The sequence below is a fragment of the Nomascus leucogenys genome, chromosome 2, assembly GCF_006542625.1.
Source record: "Nomascus leucogenys isolate Asia chromosome 2, Asia_NLE_v1, whole genome shotgun sequence".
NCBI lineage: Eukaryota > Metazoa > Chordata > Mammalia > Primates > Hylobatidae > Nomascus > Nomascus leucogenys.
This window is the reverse complement of record NC_044382.1, coordinates 74,992,451-75,012,225: the sequence shown is the minus strand read 5'-3', so window position 1 is coordinate 75,012,225 and position 19,775 is coordinate 74,992,451. Positions and strand designations below refer to the sequence as shown.

Genomic DNA, 19,775 nt, shown 5'->3' with positions numbered 1-19,775 from the left:
AGGTCAAGAGATCGAGACCAGCCTGGCCAACATGGTGAAACCCTGTCTCTACTAAAAATACGAAAATTAGCTCGGTGTGGTGGCGGGCGCCTGTCGTCCCAGCTACTCGGGAGGCTGAGGCAGGAGAATGGCGTGAACCCGGGAGGCAGAGCTTGCAGTGAGCCGAGATCATGCCACTGCACTCCAGCCTGGACGACAGAGCGAGACTCCGTCTCAAAAAAAAAAAGAAAAGATGGCTGACACAGAGGGCAGAGCTGAGAGCCAAGAGGGCAGAAAAGAGCCATAGAAAACCATTTCCGGGCCTGGAAGCCTAAAAGAATTTCCCAGCTGGATTTGCAGTTGCTTTGGATTGGTGACTCCTTTTTACCTTTCATTGTTAGGGGACCTGTAGGTTCCTTTGCCTGCTGTGCAGCCATAGCTCCATTACACCAAGACAGTAGGGATGCAGCAGAGAGAGAGTTACTGGTGTAGGGCACCTAGTGCAGAGATGGGAAGAGGCCCTCGAATCTATCTCCCCAAGCAATTCTGGGAGAGGGTTTCTAAGGGGATTGTGGAGGGTAGGGGATTGTGGAGGGTAAGGTTTTGGGCAACTGGGTCATTGATTGATTGGGGGAAGGATGTAGAAGCTGCATTTTTGGGGGAATTAGCTCCTTGTGGAGTCCTTCAGGTCAGCTGAGTCAGTAGTTCCATGAGGACCTGAAGGAATAGCTCTTTTCTTTTCTTCTTCTTCTTCTTCTTTTTTTTTTTTGAGATGAGGTCTCTCTCTGTCACCAGGCTAGAGGTGCAGCGGGTCGCAGGCTAGAGGTGCAGTGGTGTGATCTTGACTCAGTGCAACCTCCGCCTCCCAGGTTCAAGGGATTCTCCTGCCTCAGCCTCCCAAGTAGCTGGGACTACAGGTGCGCGCCACCACACTCAGCTAATTTTTGTATTTTTCGTAGAGACAGGGTTTCACCATGTTGGATAGGGTGGTCTCGATCTCTTGACCTCATGATTGACCCGCCTCGGCCTCCCAAAGTGCTGGGATCACAGGAGTGAGCCACGGTGCCCGGCCTTAATTTTTGTATTTTCAGTGGAGACGGGGTTTCACCACGTTGGTCAGGCTGGAGTGCAATGGTGGAATCTCAGCTCACTGCAACATCCACCGCCTGGATTTAAATGATTCTCCTGCCTCAGCCTCCCAAGTAGCTGGGATTACAGGCATGCACCACCACGCCCGGCTAATTTTGTATTTGTTTAGCAGAGACGGGGTTTCACCATGTTGGTCAGGCTGTCTTGAACTTCTGACCTCAAGTGATCCACCTGCTTTGGCCTCCCAGAGTCTGAAGGAATATCTCAAAGGGAACACTTAATGTTGTGTAATGTCCAGGTTGTGATCCATAGAGCACTTAAAGGTAAAGGTAACTATAATCTTTTTTTTTTTTTTTTTTTTTTTTTTTTTTTTTTTTAGACAGAGTCTCCCTGTCACCCAGGCTGGAGTGCAGTTCACAATCTTGGCTCACTGCAACCTCCGTCTCCCTAGTTCAACCAATTCTCCTGCCTCAGCTTCTCAAGTGTGTGCTGCCATGCCAGGCTAATTTTTTTTTTTTAGAGGGAGTCTTGCTCTGTCACCCAGGCTGGAGTACAGTGGCACAATCTCGGCTCACTGCAACCTCCGGCTCCTGGGCTCAAACAATGTTTGCTTTTCCCCCTAGTACTTTGGTGTTTGATTATCTTTTTTTTTTTTTTTTTTTTTTGAGATGGAGTCTCGCTCTGTCGCCCAGGCTGGAGTGCAGTGGTGCAATCTTGGCTCACTGCAAGCTCTGCCTCCTGGGTTCATGCCATTCTCCTTCCTCAGCCTCCCAAGTAGCTGGGACTACAGGCACCCACCACCACACCGGCTAATTTTTTGTATTTTTAGTAGAGATGGGGTTTCACCACGTTAGCCAGGATGGTCTCAATCTCCTGACCTCATGATCCGCCCGCCTCGGCCTCCCAAAGTGCTGGGATTACAGGCATGAGCCACCGCACCCGGCCTGGTGTTTGATTATCTATTATGTCAAACAGGCTGGGTTCAGTGGCTCACGCCTGTAATCCCAGCACTTTGGGAGACTGAGCGGGGAGGATCACTTGAGCCCAGGAGCTGAAGACCAGCGTAGCAATGTAGCAACTCACTGCCTCTACAAAAAGTTAAAAAAATTAGCTGGGTGCACCAGTAGTCTAGCTCCTCAGGAGGCTGAGGAGGGAGGATCACTCGAGCTCAGGAGTTCAAGGCTGCAGTGAGCTGTGATCTTCCACTGCACTCCAGCCCAGGCAATGGAGCGAGACCCTATCTCAAAATAAATAAAAAATGAAGAATGTCGAATACATTATCTGGTTTTTGTTTTTGTTTTCTTTTTTTGAGACGTTGTCTCACTCTGTCACCCTGGCTGGAGTGCAGTGGTGCGATCTCGGCTCACTGCAACCTCTGCCTCCTGGATTCAAGCGATTCTCCCGCCTCAGCCTCCCGAGTAGCTGGGACTACAGGCACGTGCCACCATGCCTGGCTAATTTTTGTATTTTTTTTTTTCAGTAGGGACAGGGTTTCGCCATCTTGGCCAGGCTGTTCTGAAACTCCTGACCTCAGATGATCCACCCACCTCTGCCTCCCGAAGTGCTGGGATTACAGGCGTGAGCCATCGTGCCCGGCCTGTTTTAAAAAACCATATTGGCCTAACTCGGTGGCTCATGCCTGTAATCCCAGCACTTTGGGAAGCCAAAGCGGGAGGATTGATTGAGCTTAGGAGTTTGAGACCATTCTGGGCAACATGGTGAAACCCTGTCTCTACACGAAAATAGAAAACTTTGCCACCTGTGCTGGTGTGTGCCTGTAGTCCCAGCTACTCTCAAGGCTGAGGGAGGAGGATTGCTTGTAGAGCCTGGGAAGTCGGGGCTGCAGTGAGCCATGATCACACCACTGCACTCTAGCCTGAGTGACAGAATGAGACCTTATCCCAAAAGAAAAAATAAATGATACTGTATTATATGTGAACTTTGAATTATATGGTGTTGTATCTGAAGTTTGAATTTTCACGTTATGTTTAAAAATCCTGGCTGGGCACGGTGGCTCACGCCTGTAATCCCAGCACTTTCGGAGGCCAAGGCGGGTGGATCACCTGAGGTCAGGAGTTCGAGACAAGCCTGGCCAACATGGTGAAACCCCGTCTCTACTAAAAATACAAAACTTAGCCAGGCATAGTGACATACACCTGTAGTCCCAGCTACTTGGGAGGCTGAGGCAGGAGAATTGCTTGAACCCAGGAGGCAGAGGTTGCAGTGAGCTGAGATTGTGGCATTGTACTCCAGCCTGGGCAACAAGAGTGAAACTCCATGTAAAAAAAAAAAAGAAAAAGAAAAAATAATACAAGAAATTAGCCGGGTGTGATGGCAGGCACTTGTAGTCCTTCTCAGCTACTCGGGAGGCTGATGCAAGAGAATTGCTTGAACTTGGGAGGTGGAGGTTGCAGTGAGCTGAGATCGTGCCATTGCATTCTAGCCTGGGCAACAAGAGTGAAACTCAGTCTCAAAAATAAATAGCTTGAACACGGGAGGCAGAGGTTGCAGTGAGCTGAGATTGCACCACTTCACACCAGCCTGGGCGATAGAGCAAGACTTTATCTCTAAATAAATAAATAATCCTTCAGGATGGCAGTGAATTTAAGGACTAAACTAGGGAGAATCGACATCTTTTTTTTTTTAAATGGAGTTTTGGTCTGTCGCCCAGGCTAGGGTGCAGTGGGCGCCATCTTGGCTCACTGCAACCTCCACACCTTCCAGGTTCAAGGGATTCTTGTCCCTCAGCCTCCCAAGTAGCTGGGATTACAGGCACCTGCCACCATGCCTGGCTAATTTTTGTATTTTTAGTAGAGATGGGGTTTCACCATGTTGGCTATGGTTGGCCAGGCTGGTCTCAAACTCCTGACCTGAGGTGATCTGCCTACCTTGGCCTCCCAAAGTGCTGGGATTACAGGCATGAGCCACTGTACCCAGCCCATTCGGCTTTATTTATTTATTTATTTTTTGAGATGGAGTCTCACTCTGTCGCCCAGGCTGGAGTGCAGTGGCACAATCTGGGCTCACTGCAACCTCCGCCTCCCGGGTTCAAGCCGATTCTCCCGCCTCAGCCTCCCAAGTAACTGGGACTCCACAGGCGCCTGCCACCATGCCCGGTTAATTTTTTTGTATTTTTAGTAGAGATGGGGTTTCACCGTGTTGGCCAGGACGGTCTCGATCTCCTGACCTCAGATGATCCGCCCTCCTCGGCCTCCCAAAGTGCTGGGCTTACAGGCATGAGCCACCATGCTCGGCCTATTTATTTATTGAGACAGAGTTTCACTCTTGTTGCCTGGGCTGGAGTGCAATGGCACAATCTCGGCTCACAGCAACCTCCACCTCCCAGGTTCAAGTGATTCTCCTACCTCAGCCTCGTAAGTAGCTGGGATTACAGGCATGTGCCACCACACCCGGCTAATTTTGTATTTTTAGTAGAGATGGGATTTCACCATGTTGGCCAGGCTGGTCTCAAACTCCTGACCTCAGGTGACCCACCCTCCTCGGCCTCCCAAAGTGCTGGGATTACAGGCATGAGCCACCACACCTGGCCTATTTATTTATTTATTTTGAGACAGAGTTTCGCTGTTATCACCCAAGCTGGAGTGCAACGGCTTGTTCTCAGCTCACTGCAACCTCTGCCTCCCGGGTTCAAGCAATTCTCCTGCCTCAGCCTCCCAAGTAGCTGAGATTAGAGGTGACCACCACTATACCCGGCTAATTTTTGTACTTCTCAGTAGAGATAGGGCTTCACCATGCTGGCCAGGCTGGTCTCCAACTCCTGATGTCAGCTGATCCTCCCACCTCGGCCTCCCAAAATGCTGGAATTAAAGCCGTAAGCCACCGGACCTGGTGGACATCTTTTAATAATCAGTCTTTCCATTCAGGTATATGGTATATGTCTCCATTTACTTAGGTCTTATTTCATATCCTTCAGGTTGGAGATATTTCTTCTCATACAGGTTTTGCACATTTCTTGTGAGGTTTATTCCTTCATGGTCCATGGATTTTGTTGTGAATTGGGAATCCTTTTTCCACCAAGTAATTTTCTAATTTGTTACTTTAGTATAAAGGAAAGATAACTAATTTTTATCCACAGTTTATTATCTATGAAAGGATAAAAGTAGAACTACTCAGTAAAAGGTTTCCATAATCAAGTATGGGCTAAACAAAGCTAAACAGATGTGTTCACTGTTGGACTTATCAATGCTTGTGATAATTTTTTTTTTTTTTTGAGTCAGAGTTTTGCTCTGTAGCCCAGGCTGGAGTGCAGTGGTGGGATCTCGGCTCACCGCAACCTCCGCCTCCCGGGTTCAAGTGATTCTCCTGCCTCAGCCTCCTGAGTAGCTGGGACTATGGCATGCGCCACCACATCTGGCTAATTTTTGTAATTTTAATAGAGACAGGGTTTCACCATGTTGACTAGGCTGGTCTCAGAACTGCTGACCTCAGGTGATCTGCCTGCCTCAGCCTCCCAAAGTGCTGGGATTACAGGTGTGAGCCACCACCACCAGGCAATTGAAGACGTATTTTCTATGAGGAAATGGGTAGATTTTAATGAACAATACCCCTTTTGAGGGCAGATTCCTAAGTCCCAGGCCCTCACAACAAGGGGGCAGTGGGCCTGGAGAGGCCAGCTCCCGGCTGCCAGAAGGACTGCTCCTCCAGGGCCACCCCAGCCCACTTTTGATCACCAAGTTTTGATCACCAAGAATCCCAAGAAGGGCACAGGGAATTTCTTTTCTTACCTGCCCATGAAACCTTCTGTCACTAGGCATCCTGAAACATACTTTGGGAAACTGCATCCAAAGACCCTTCTAGTTTCAAATCTGTGGATCCAGGGGTCTCCACTGAACCTTATCTGATGCCCAAAATCCCACCCATTCACTCCCAACCAGAACACAGAAGACGACCTGGTGCCAAAATGAAAGCTTTAATGAGTGTTACTCCTAGACAGTCACGTCTCAGCTTCTGCCAGCCTCCACTGTCCCAGCTCTCTTAGCTGGGTGACAGGTGAGCTAGTTGCTGAGGGGTAGGGATCTGGAGTCTAAAGAGCAGAGCCAGGCAAAAGGAGGTACAGGAAGCCCCCGATGGGGGCTGGGCTCCTGGAGTATGGTGCTGGGGGCTCACGGGCTTCAGGCCGGCCCCTCTTCAGGCATTCCTAGCAAAGCCACCAGGGGCTCCAGGGGTGTGGGGGTCCCCATGGGCACAGGGTGGGTGCGTTCATGCTTGCGCAGGTCGCTGGCACTCAAGAAGGCCTTGGGACAATGGGGGCAGGTGTAGGGGCGCACTGAGCTGTGAGTGCGGCTGTGTTTGCGCAGCCCAGCCCGGTCAGAGAAGCTTTTGCCGCACTGGGTGCAGGGGAAGGGCCGGAGCTCCGGGTGTGAGCGCTCGTGCCGACGCAGCAGCGTCATTGTGGAGAAGGTCTCCTTGCACTCTCGGCACACAAACTGGGGGGGCTTCTCGTCAGCCTCCTCAGCCCCCGCCTCGCCTGCCCCTTCCAAGGGACCCGGAGCCTCCCGGACACCAGCATCTGGGCATTCCACATGCTCCACCGTCATGCCCACCACCTGCCACTGTGTGGCCATCACACCACCTGACTCCGGGGGCAGCCCTAGCAGCCCTGCTGGAGGGTCCCCTAGCCCCGCCCCTGCTGCCGGGGCGGCTGAACTCTCACCTGCCACGCCCACAGGCAGCGCCAACCCCACCACCAGCTCCTGTGCAGGGGGCACCCCCGCGGCCTCACTGCTTCGATGGGTCCGCTCGTGCTTCCTCAGGCTCGACGACACCACAAAGGATTTCCCACACGCGTTACAGTGGAAGGGGCGCTCCCCCGAGTGCACCCGGCTGTGCTTCGTGAGGCTGGCACGCTCGGCGAAGGCTCGCCCGCACTCCTCACAGCGGAAGGGCCGCTGGCCAGAGTGCACCAGCGTGTGCCGCTTGAGGTCCCAGGACGCCACGAACGTCTTGTCACACTGCAGGCACTTGAACGGCCGGTCGCCCGTGTGCACACGCCGGTGCATGGCCAGGTCCGCTGGCTGCCGGAAGTCCTTGCCACACTTCTCGCAATGGTACGGCTTCACCCCCTCATGGGCGCGCTGGTGGCGACGGAAGCTCGAGGGGTCGGAGAACATGCGGCCGCAGCGCGGGCACAGGAAGGGCTTCTCCCCCGAGTGCGTGCGCTCGTGGCTCTGGTAGGAACTGAGCTGTGTGAAGCCCTTGCCGCAGGCCGGGCAGCGGTAGGGCTTCTGTGCCGCGTGGATGCGCTGGTGGCACGTGAGCGAGGATGAGCGAGAGAAGCTCTTCCCGCACTCGGAGCAGAGGAAGGGGCGCTCGCCGGTGTGGGACCTGCGGGGGTGTGGAGGGCTTGGCATGAAGGCGACAGATCCATAACCTGACCCCACTGCCTGTCTGGTCTGTACTTTAGGGGTTCCCCAAATGTCCGTGGGGGCCTAGGCTTAATCTCCTAACAGCCACATGGCTGCACCCCAGAGGAAGAAGACTTCAGGCTGGCTGGGTGTCTCTATTCCAAAGACCTGTCTCTGCACATTAAAGACCAAGATATGGGCCGGGCGCGGTGGCTCATGCCTGTAATTCCACACTTTGGGAGGCCGAGGCGGGCGGATCACGAGGTCAGGCGATGGAGACCATCCTGGCTAACATGGTGAAACCCCGTCTCTACCAAAAATACAAAAAATTAGCCGGGTGTGGTGGTGGGTGCCTGTAGTCCCAGCTACTCGGGAGGCTGAGGCAGGAGAATGGCGTGAACCCGGGAGGCGGAGCTTGCAGTGAGCTGAGATCTTGCCACTGCACTCCAACCTGGGCGGCAGAGGGAGACTTCATCTCAAAAAAAAAAAAAAAAAAAAAAAAAAGACTAAGATTTGGCCAGGCGCGGTGGTTCGCGCCTGTAATCTCAGCACTTTGGGAGGCCGAGGCGGGCGGATCACCTGAGGTCGGGAGTTCAAGACCATTGTGACCAACACGGAGAAACCCCGTCTTTACTAAAAATACAAAATTAGCCGTGCGTGGTGGTGCATGCCTGTAATCCCAGCTACTCGGGAGACTGAGGCAGGAGAATCGCTTGAACCCGGGAGGCGGAGGTTGCGGTGAGCCGAGATCGCTCCATTGCACTCTAGCCTGGGCAACAAGAGCAAAACTCCGTCTCAAAAAACAAACAAAAACAAAACAAAAAAACCAAAAAACCAAGATATGTGTCCTCTGCCTTTTTTTTCCTGTTCCCCAGGCTGGAATGCAGTGACCTGATCATGGCTCACTGCAGCCTCGACCTCCTGGGCTCAGGCCATCCTCCCACCTTATCCTCCCAAGTACCTGGGACTAGAAGTGTACATCCCCACGCTCGGGTAATTTTTTTATTTTTATAGAGACGAGGCTTGCTGTGTTGCCCAGGCTGGTCTTGAACTCTTGGGCTCAAGAGATCCTCCTGCCTCAGCCTCCCAAAGTGCTGGAATTATAGGCGTGAGCTATTGTGCCCAGCCTAGAAACGTGTCATTAATGTAGAGGCTGAGAAAAAGAAAAAAAAATGACCTAGACAAACCAGGCCCCACTCACACCTCCTAGTCTTCACAAAAGACCCTCAGAACTGCCCAACTCCAAACCCCGCCCCCTTTCCAGCTGGCCTGGAACGGAGGCCAATCTGACCGAATCCCATTCTCAGGGATCAACCTCAAGGCGGTCGCTACCTCTGCCCCATCAGGGGCACCAATTTCTCCCACATGCCTCCCCTTGGATCTGCCACGCCCACCTTCCCATTGGCTCACTTTACCCTGAGACTCAACCCCAGGCCCCATTGGCTGCAGCAACGCTGTCGCCCTGCCCCAGAAGGCACCCTCACCGCTCATGGTTGCGGAGGTCCTTTAGCTCCGCGTAGGCTTTCCCGCAACGCTCGCAGCTGTAGGGCCGCAGGCCAGCGTGAGTACGCCGGTGCTTGCGGAACACTGAAGGGTCAGCAAAGCTCTTGCCGCAGTCGGCGCAGGCGTAGGGCCGCTCGCCTGTGTGGCCGCGCTGGTGGATCTTGAGCTTGGAGAGCGCGCCATAGGCCTTGGGGCAGTGCGCACAGCGGAAGGGCAGTTCGCCAGCGTGCGAGGCCAGGTGCACGCGCAGGCACACCGGCTGCATGAAGCGGCGGCCGCACTCGGGGCATGGAAAGGGCTTCTCCCCCGTGTGGCTGCGCCCGTGGCTGCGCAGCTCGGGTGCCGTCTTGTAGGCCTTGGGGCATAGCGGACACGCATAGGGCCTAGGCTTAGCCGCGGAGCCTGACACCTTGTCCCCACTGGCTTCCTCTGCCTTAGCTTCTGTCTCTGGCTTTGGCTTCACCTCGGCCACCTCCTCAGAGCAGTCTGCCGGCCCATGTGTGGCAGCGTGGCGCGCTGCCCTGGGCGCATTTGGAAATGTCTTGGTACAGGATAGGCACTTGTAGCGGCGGCCCGAACGCTTGTAGCCGGGGGCTGGGGACCGGGCCTCTGCAGCCTCCACTTCCATGGCCTTGGTGAACGGGGTTTCTCTGCAAGAGAAGCAAAGTTAGACCAAAGCCACATACCTTCGCCACTTCTGAAGGCCTGAGAGAGAACCCTATCTCATCTGCATTTCTCACCTCGGAACCCCCACATCCTTCCTGCCCAGCATTCCTGGCTCTGACACCCTGCGTTCGTTTCCTCCCTGATCTGCTCATTGAAGAAAGGAGTTGGACCAAGTGTCCGCAGAGCCACTAAGAAAGGAGGCTGGCGGTCACAAAAGATTCACCTACACTTCCCCCCTCAACGGGCTTTTCCAAACACTGTGGCATTCCCAGAGGCCCAGGTTCCATTTGTCTCACCATCTTCCCTCTTCAGTTCAGTGTCCAAGAACTATGTCAGGATAAAGAGTGTACCCAGACGTGGGCCTGGCCTGAAGGTCTCCAAGCGCCCAGAAAAGACAGACCTGGGACCAGAAAAGGGCTGAGCCAGTGGGCTAAATCTGGTAGCTGGCACTGTCTGGAAGTGACAGGTCCCCAGTATCTGTGTTTTCTTTCCTCCTCTGGATGGTCAGCCCTCAGAGACAGCAACTGTTCACACAGAATTCTGGCCTTGCACAGCTGTACGGGCCTCCGCCCCAGACTGGAATCTGTCCACTCTCTGCTCTGGAATCTTGTTGGCCTGTTCCCACAACTCTGGTAATGGAGAATCACTCAAGGCAGCCTGAGCCATTGCTAGCAGCTAGAAGCCTCTTTCTGAGTCATAACTGATGTATCTGATCTAACATGGCCTCCTGGGATACCAGCTCTAGCTGAGATCCCTATTTTCTGGTCCAGAACCCAGACGCCCTCCACCCAGCTGCTCCTGGGGATCATGGTTGGGAGGAAACAGGATTAATGGCTGTATTAGTCTTAACACCAGCTCATCCTCCCTGGGGGATGAAGGGAAGAGGATTATGGCAGATCCACTTAAGGAGTGCTCAGCAGCTGCTGCTGGGGGAAGGGGTCTGAGGAGTGGGGGCTGCAGGGAGCCAGGTGTGCCCAGAGGCTAGGAGGCCTACATTCTACTTCCAGCCCCGTGGATTACTATGAGACCTCAGTGAAATGAATGTTGTTTATAAGACTATTTCCGGCCGGGTGCGGTGGTTCACGCCTGTAATCCCAGCACTTTGGGAGGCTGAGGCGGGTGGATTACGAGGTCAGGAGATTGAGACCATCCTGGCTAACACAGTGAAACCCCGTCTCTACTGAAAATACAAAAAAATTAGCCAGGCATGGTGGCGGGCGCCTGTAGTCCCAGATACTCGGGAGGCTGAGGCAGGAGAATGGCGTGAACCCGGGAGGCGGAGCTTGCAGTGAGCCGAGATCACGCCACTGCACTCCAGCCTGGGCAACAGAGCAAGACTCCGTCTCAAAAAAAAGAAAAAAAAAGACTATTTCCTCATCTGGACACCTTAGGGGTTGGTGGCTTCTAAGTTAGGACACTGGGGTTCAGGAGGAAACTGAGCTGAGCCACGAGGGTGCTAGGGGAAATAAAGAGACTCAGGGCCCCTTATGCTAGGAAAGGGCGAGAGAAGCAGCTTACCTGGTTGACCCAGGGAGGACACAGGAACCCCTGATGCGTGGCAAGGGCCACATCTTTAGAGTCAGCACCCTTCTGCCTAAAGTCATGGCCTCAGGCCTGCACGCTGCCCTCCCTCCCCAACCCCATGCAGCCGGTCTTCTCCCAAAAGTAATGAATGATGTTTCCTGTTCCCTGCTCAAGAACTTTCCATGGCTTCCACCACACCATGCAAATCCCCAGGTCCTTCCTGCTTGTTCCAAATCTGACAAGTCCTTCACTGGAGCACCACTTCCACAAGGAGGATCCTCAAGCATCTCCCCTTTGGGTTTGGCCCCAGTCCCACAAAACTCCATTCTATTCTCACTTGGTTATTTCACGTTTCCCACTAAATCCTAGGGCTTAGCCAGGTGTGGTGCCATGCACCTGAAGTCCCAGCTACGTGGGAGGCTGAGGCAGGAGGATCCCTTGAATCCAGGGGTTCGAGGCTGCAGGGAACTATGATCGTACAACTGCACTCCAGCCTGGGCAACCTGGCGAGACCCCATCTCTACTAAAAATAAAAATTAGCCAGGTGTGGTGGCATGCGCCTGTAGTCCTGCCTACTTGAGAGGGTGGGGTGGGAGGACTGCTTGAGCCCAGGAGTTCAAGCTGTACCACTGCACTCCAGCCTGGGAGACAGGGCAAGACACTGTCTCAATCAATCAATCAATCTATCCATTCTGGGGCTTGAAGATAAGTTAAAGGGAATGAATTCTAACCTTCCTGATGACTTGAATTCTTCCTACAGTTTCCAACGGATACCTCCCTATTTCTGGATCAGGTACTCACTACCTCTTCCACATGGTTTCTGGAGAGTCTGCCTGATAATGTTCTTCCTTAATAAAAATGATAGCTTGGGCCAGGTTCAATGGCTCACACCTGTATCCTAGCACTTTGGGAGACCAAGGTGGGTGGATCGCTTGAGCCCAGGAGTTCAAGACCAGCCTGGGCGATATAGCAAAATCCCATTTCTACAAAATACACAAAAATTAGCCAGGCATGGTGGTGCATGCCTGTACTCCCAGCTACTCAGAAGGCTGAGGTAGGAGAAATGCTTGAGCCCAAGGAGACTGAGGTTGCAGTAAGCCAAGGTGGTGCCACTGCACTCCAGCCTGGCAACAGAGTGAGACCTCATCTCAAAAATAAATAAATAAATAAATAAATAATAAAAAAAGATAGCTCACATTTACTGAGCACTCGCCAAATACCAGGCAGTATCCTAAACTCCTTATGTGCATTAGCTCAGTTACCCTTCGTGGCAACCCCATGAGGAAAGTTCTATTATTCCATTTTCACAGATAAGGGAACCAAGGTCCAGAGAAATGGTTCAGTATTTTGTTAAGTGCCCAGTCCCTGAAGCCAAACCGTCTGGCTTCAGATTTTGCCTCCATCACTTCCCAGCTGATGTGACCTTGTGTAATGTACTGCATGTCTTAGAACCTCAGTTTTCTGGCCGGGCGCGGTGGCTCACGCTTGTAATCCCAGCACTTTGGGAGGCCGAGGCGGGCGGATCACAAGGTCAGGAGATCGAGACCACGGTGAAACCCCGTCTCTACTAAAAATACAAAAAAAATTAGCCGGGCGTGGTGGCGGGCGCCTGTAGTCCCAGCTACTCGGAGAGGCTGAGGCAGGAGAATGGCGTGAACCTGGGAGGCGGAGCTTGCAGTGAGCCGAGATCGCGCCACTGCACTCCAGCCTGGGCGACAGAGCGAGACTCCGTCTCAAAAAAAAAAAAAAAAAAAAAAAAAGAACCTCAGTTTTCTAATCTGAAAAATGGAGATAATGATCGTACTTACCTGACAGGGTTGGGTGAGGAATGAATGAGTCAAAAATAATTACTGTCCTCAATTATCAAAGAGTCTTCTCAGAGCCAGACACATTGCTGGGCGTGCTAGTTTATTTAATTTAATGTCTTATAGCTTCCTGAGATAGGGATTCTTGTCCCTACTTTACAGAGGAATAAATCAAGGTTCCAAGAGTTAAGTAACTTGCCCATGGTCTCACAATGGGTAACCTAAGCAGCTGGGACTTCAGTCCAGGTGTTTAATTTGCCTTAAGTTGCTGGGGTCTTGCTCAGTGGTCTGGGGCCTCTTAGGCTTGTCTGCTGCCTCGGCCATCCCCACAGTGACCAGAACCCTGAGCTCAGGTCATACCTGTGTCTTCTCTCATCCTTGCAGAACTGCCTTGAGACCCTGGCCGGCACCCTTTATGTCTCTGCTTCCCTCTCAGAGGGCTTGGCCCAGTGGTTCTGAACTCTGGCCCTTCTACTGCCTCTTGCCAGCTCTGGGTCTCAGCCTCCCTATCTGTGAGTCAGACACCAGGTAGCTGGAGGGGAAATCCCTCCTCCCACGGCACTTCCCAGGGGAAAAGGTAGGGAAGTGCCAGGTTGGTCTCAGCATGGGCCCAGCTACACAAAGAGGCCAGGTAGGCTAGGTCTCTGTCTAACATCCCACTATTAAAAAGATTTTTTTTTTTTTTTGAGATGGAGTCTCACTCTGTCGCCCAGGCTGGAGTGCAGTGGCGCGATCTTGGCTCACTGCAACCTCCGCCTCCCGAGTAGCTGGGACTACAGGCACCTGCCACCACACCCGGCTAATTTTTTGTATTTTTAGTAGAGACGGGGTTTCACTGTGTTAGCCAGGATGGTCTCAATCTCCTGACTTCGTGATCCGCCCACCTTGGCCTCCCAAAGTGCTGGGATTACAGGCGTGAGCCACCACGCCCGGCCTTTTTTTTTTTTTTATTAAAGAGCTTGAGGTAGGCCTCAGGAATCTGTATTTTAAATACACTCTGGATCATTCCAGCCAATACTTTCGTTTGTTTGTTTGGTTTTGAAACAAGATCTCACTCTGTCGCTCAGGCTGGAGTGCAGTGGTGCAATCATGGCTCACTGCAGCCTTGACTTCCCAGACTCAAGCAATCCTCCCACTTCAGCCTCCCAAGTAGCTGGGACTACAGGCATGCACCACCATACCTGGCTAATTTTTATTTTTAGTAGAGATGAAGTCTTGCTATGTTGCCTGGGCTGGTCTAGAACTCCTGGACTCAAGTGATCCTCCCACTGCAGCCTCCCAAAGTGCTGGGATTATAGGCGTGAGCCACCGTGCCTGGCCCAACCAATACTTAAGAACCAAACACACATCCTTAGGTCTCCACAAGCTCTTAGGAGAGAAGCATTTTAAGTGTTCACTACACCTCTTTTTCATATATTGAGATTAAGGCCCCCACAAAGGAAAAACTTTACACAAGGACACACAACTGGTCAAGGAGCCAGACTCGAACCCAGGTCTCCAGGCTCCTGGGCAGGACTCTCTCAACCAGTCTCCATTCTCTCCCTCAGGTTGAATCATGAGACTTCCCACTGCTCCCAGGAAAAAGACCAATATCTTTTCCATGGCCAGCATAGCCCCAAACCATCTAAATCCTGCCTACCTGGGCAGATCACTTGAGGCCAGGAGTTTGAGACCAGCCTGGCCAACATGGTGAAACCCCATCTCTACTAAAAATACACACACACACACACACACACACACACACACACACGTACAAAATCCTGCCTACCTCACCTCCCACTCCTCTCCCTGGCCCACTGGGCTCTACCCGCAGACGCCCCCTTTCTTCTCCTCAAAAAGCTAAATTCCTTCCCACCTCAGGGCTGTGGCACTAGCAGTTCCCTCTGTCTGAGCCACTCTTCTCCCAGGATCTTTGTGTAGCTGTCTTTTTTGGTGTTATTTGGATCTCAGCTCCCAGTCACCTCCTCAAAAAGAGCTTTCTTGACCACCTTTCCTTTTCTTCCCCCCTTATAATATTCCAAACTTTTTCCTTTTTTAACCAACCAAGGAGCACTGAATGACTACCTTTCTCAATGCTATCTTTACCCCGATAATCGCTCTCTATCTACTCTTTATTATTATTATTATTTTTTGACGGAATCTCACGATTATCTATCAAGCAATTCTCCTGCTTCAGCCTCCTAAGTAGCTGGGACTACAGGTGCCTGCCACCATACCAGAATAATTTTGTTTTTTTTTTTTGAGACGGAGTCTCACTCCCCCGCCCAGGCTGGAGTACAGTGGCGCAATCTCGGCTCACTGCAAGCTCCGCCTCCCGGGTTCATGCCATTCTCCTGCCTCAGCCTCCTGTGTAGCTGGGACTACAGGTGCCCGCCACCATGCCTGGCTAATTTTTTTTATTTTTAGTAGAGACAGGGTTTCACTGTGTAGCCAGGATGGTCTCAATCTTCTGACCTTGTGATCCACCCGCCTCTGCCTCCCAGAGTGCTGGGATTACAGGCATGAGCCACCGCACCCAGCCCGATCCCAGCTAATTTTTGTATTTTTAGTAGAGATGGGGTTTCACCATGTTGGCCAGGATGGTCTCGATCTATTGACCTCGTGTTCCACCCACCTCGGCCTCCCAGAGTGCTGGGATTACAGGTGTGAGCCACCGCGCCTGGCCCTTTTTTTGAGATGGAGTCTCACTCTGTCACCCAGGCTGGAGTGCAGTGGCATAATATCTGCTCACTGCAACCTCCGCCTCCCAGGTTCAAGCGATTCTCCTGCCTCAGCCTCCCAAGTAGCTGGGATTATAGGTGCCCGCCACTACATCCGGCTTATTTTTGTATTTTTAGTAGAGAGAGGATTTCACCATATTGGCCAGGCTGGTCTTGAACTCCTGACCTCAAGTGATCCACCCACCTTGGCCTCCCAAAGTGCTTGGATTACAGGCATGAACCACCGCGCCCAGCCCTCTTTACTTTTTAAAAGTTGTTTTTATTTTTATTTATTTATTTATTTATTTTTGAGACAGAGTTTCACTCTTGTTGCCAAGGCTGGAGTGCAATGGCATGATCTCTGCTCACTGCAACCTCCGCCTCCCCGGTTCACGAGATTTTCCTGCCTCAGCCTCCCGAGTAGCTGGAATTACAGGCATCCACCACCACACCCGGCTAATTTTTTGTATTTTTAGTAGAGATGGGGTTTCACCATGTTGGCCAGGCTGGTCTCGAACTCCTGACTTCAGATGATCCACCACCTCGGCTTCCCAGAGTGCTGGGATTACAGGCATGAGCCACCGTGCCTGGCTTATTTTTATTTATTTTATTTTATTATTATTCATTATTATTATTATTATTATTATTTTTTTTTTTTTTTTTTTTTGAGACGGAGTATTATTATTTTTTGAGACAGAGTCTCCCTCTGTTGCCCAGGCTGGAGTGCAATGGTGTGATGTCGGCTCACTGCAACCTCTGCCTCCCGGGTTCAAGCAATTCTTCTGCCTCAGCCTCCCAAGTATTTGGGATTACAGGCGCCTGCCACCACGGCCAGCTAATTTTTTGTATTTTTAGTAGAGATGGCCATGTTGGCCAGGCTGGTCTCGAACTCCTGACCTCAGGTGATCCACCCACCTTGGCCTCCCAAAGTGCTGGGATTACAGGCTTGAGCCACCATGCCCGGCCTATTTATTTTATTTTTATTTATTTATTTTCTTTGAGAGAAAGTCTTTGTTGCCCAGGCTGGAGTGCAGTGGCTGGATCTCAATTCACCGCAACCTCCACCTCCCGGGTTCAAGTTTCTCCAGCCTCAGCCTCCCGAGTAGCTGGGACTACAGGCGAAAGCCATCACACCTGGCAAACTTTTGTATTCTTAGTAGAGACAGGGTTTCACCATGTTGGCCACTCTGGTCTCAAACTCCTGACCTCAAGTGATCCGCCCGCCTCAGCCTTCCAAAGTGCTGGGATTACAGATGTGAGCCACCATGCCTGGCCTTTATTTTTACTTAGAGATCGGGTCTCACTCTGTCACCCTAGAGTGCAGTGGCTCAATCATAACTCACTTCAGCCTCGAACTCCTGCACTCAAGCAATCCTCCTGAGTAGCTAGGACTATAGGCACCCACCATTACACCTCGCTAATTTATTAAAAATTCTTTGTATATAGAGATGAAGGTCTCACTATGCTGCCAACAGTGGTCTCGAGAACTCCTGGCTTCAGGTGCTCCTCCACTTTGGCTTTCTAAAGTGCTGTGATTACAGGCATGAGCTACAGTGACCAGCCCCCTCCTCTCTAATTTCCTTTATGGTGTCATCTGGACAATACTCCTTGCAAGCTTACCATGGGCAAGGTATCATTCTAAGCATTTTGTGCATAATACTCAACTACTCAAGCCAATTGCACAGCTGCCTAGAAGTTCATTATAAGTGAATATGTTCCCTGTCCATTCATATATTGAAATTCTAACTCTCATTGTGACTGTATTTGGAGATAAGGCCTTTATGGAAGTAATTAAGGTTGAATGATGTCATAAGGGTATGGCCCTGGTCCAACAGGATTAGCGTTCTTATGAGAAGTGACACCACAAAGAAACAAGCTAACTAGTCAGGGTCCCAGCCAGTATTCAAATCCCAAACACCTGCTCTCTGAGCCCTGACTATTGCTTTGCTAGCATTACACATCTTATGGTTTGGTTGTTAATTCTTCATCACCAGCACCAGAGTCCAGGCTGGCAAAGGGCTAGGAAACCGATCATCTGCCTCCTCTATACCCAGAACCCTGTGTGGTGACCCAAAACAAATGGAAAGAATCAACCTCAGATGAAATTTGAACCCAGGTCTGTAGCCTCTGCCTCCTCCACAGTAAGAGTTTGTGAGAATGTCCACCAATAACTGTTTATTAGCTAAATTCTTCCACCTTTCCAAGTCCACAAGGCCCAACTATTGCCCCAATATCCCACAGTGGGCTCCCTGCCGTGGCGATGAAGCCTTGCTTTGCCTCACTACTGGCTTAGGAAGGGGATGAAGTTCTGCTGTCTCACTAGGCAAGCAGAGATTCAATTTCCAAAAATCCTAGGCTAGGACCCTGGGGCAGGGATGAGGAGAAAAAGGAGGCACCTCAATCTTCCCATCTCTAAACAAGCAGTCACCACACAGGCCTCACGGCCAGGAGTGACCTAGTGAGCGGATGAACCCTGCAGAAGTGAGCGCTAATCATATCCTAGGCCTCCAACCGGGCCAGTTCACAACCTGATCCCAACCTACTTTTCCAGCCTCAGCTCCAGCGACAGAGTCCTCCTCCCGACAGCGACCGAACCTCCAGCCACAATTCTCAACCCTCCACCTCTAGATACAGTTTCCTGGGCTCGGGAGCCCTTGCCTGCCTTCTCCAACGGGAAAGCCCCTTTACATCCTTCAAGAACCCCCCTTCCCCAGTGCCCTCAGGAATACTTAATGGCAGTAGAGAGGTAAGGGCCCCACGCCGCTCTGGGCCTCAGTTTCCTCATCAATAAAATGGGGTCCCTTAAGTTTGTGGGAGTTTGAAGGGCGGTGGGGCCTATGAAGCGCGCCGAGGAGCCAAGAGTTGCAGAAACCCGGAGCTCCTCGCTCCTCGCAACCGTCTGTACGCGGCGCCCCCGCCAGCCAGGCAGCCCCTGGAGGGCAGGACCCCGGTTATGAGCCTCAGAAAACGTGGCCTCGGAGGACGTGGCAAGGAGGACTGAACGAAGGATGAGGAGATGAACAAATGAATGGACGGAGGGCCGAATGAGGGACAAAGGCTTGCAAGATGGCGTTCTCTAGGACCGCGGGAGTGGTGGCCCGGCCTCGTCAGGGGAGGGGGGCTGCCGGCGCCGGGGATCTTGCAGCGCGTGCCGCGCGGCCGGGACAAAAACCCACAACATGGCGGGCTCTAGGACCCCCGAGACCGCACCGCACCGGGCCGGCAGCCGCGCGGGCCGAGCCTGGGTGTCCGCAGCCCAGAACCGCGGAGACAGCCGGCGGGTTCTAGGACCTGCTGGGCCCGCAATGCGCCCGGGGCCGCTCACCGCCCGCCCCGCCCGCGCTGCTCGCGCTGGGCCAACCCGGTCCGCCCTCGGCGCCCGCAGGGAAACTGAGGCCAGCTCGGATCGCGGCCGCGTGGGGGCTGCCCGGGGCCCTCGCGGCTTCCCGCCGGCGTTTCCTACCCGATGAGACTTGTGCGGACTCCGTGGCGTCGGCGTCGTCTCCTCGCACCGAAGGAGCCCGGACCCTGCCAAAGAGGGGCCGGCGCTAGGACCCAGCGGGGGGCGGGGAGGCGGGACCGGTGGCCCGGCGAGCGGAAGTGAGGGATATTCCTCAGCTAGGAAGGAAGGGAAAGTTCCCCGGGAACCTCCAGCCTATGGCGGCAGAGAAGCATCTTGCAAGAGGTCTCTGTGCTGAGGCAAGGGGACGCCGGGCAGGCTGACGGTATACGCCGGCCTCGTGTTAGTCTGGGGCCAGGTCACCGGCAATGTCTTCAAGAACCAGAAGGTGGGAGGACAAAAAGGCCATGCTCAAGCTCTGCAAAACCTAAGTCCAATTATATTCCACAACATTTCCTTTAGTAGCAGGGAGTGGATTTCACGAAATTTTCTCCATCTGCCTTGGGAAAAGTCCTCCAGGGAGCCCCACGAAAAGTGTCACCAAAGTACTGTGGCCAGGGCTGTAGAATCTTTTTCTCCCTCTTCTGCGCCTATTCAATATGCACCGGAACAATTCTAGCTGCTCTTTCCGGAAGTGTGGCTAGCATAGCGTTGCAAAGACGCCGCGTTGTGACCTACGTGGGCGGAGTCAGTCCTGCAGAGCTAGAACCTAGCGCCGGAAGTGTGTCTGCGTAAAACGGCGGCT

General features: G+C 52.6%; 1 protein-coding gene across 2 annotated transcripts; it reads right to left on the bottom strand.

Moving 5' to 3' along the window:
- Positions 1–5,982: 5,982 nt before the first annotated feature.
- Positions 5,983–19,672, bottom strand: ZNF668 (zinc finger protein 668). 2 transcript variants are annotated; one of them, XM_030797941.1, is made up of 3 exons: positions 19,094–19,672; positions 8,918–9,586; positions 5,983–7,413 (listed from the first exon to the last, which is right to left on the bottom strand). In XM_030797941.1, the coding sequence occupies exons 2-3, from the start codon at positions 9,562–9,564 to the stop codon at positions 6,201–6,203; spliced, it is 1,860 nt and encodes a 619-aa protein (XP_030653801.1). In that variant the 5' UTR covers positions 9,565–9,586; positions 19,094–19,672; the 3' UTR covers positions 5,983–6,200. The 2 variants fall into 2 exon arrangements, with proteins under 2 accessions (XP_030653801.1, XP_030653806.1); XM_030797946.1 differs by lacking the exon at positions 19,094–19,672 and adding an exon at positions 18,174–18,937.
- Positions 19,673–19,775: the final 103 nt, after the last annotated feature.

Bases quoted from the DNA above. Each gene is read 5' to 3' on its own strand.
- ZNF668 (XM_030797941.1), bottom strand. From the start codon at position 9,564: ATGGAAGTGGAGGCTGCAGAGGCCCGGTCCCCAGCCCCCGGCTACAAG. The intron at 7,414-8,917 runs GTGAGGGTGCCT...ACACCCCCGCAG, and splicing joins GACCTCCGCAACCATGAGCG to GTCCCACACCGGCGAGCGCC.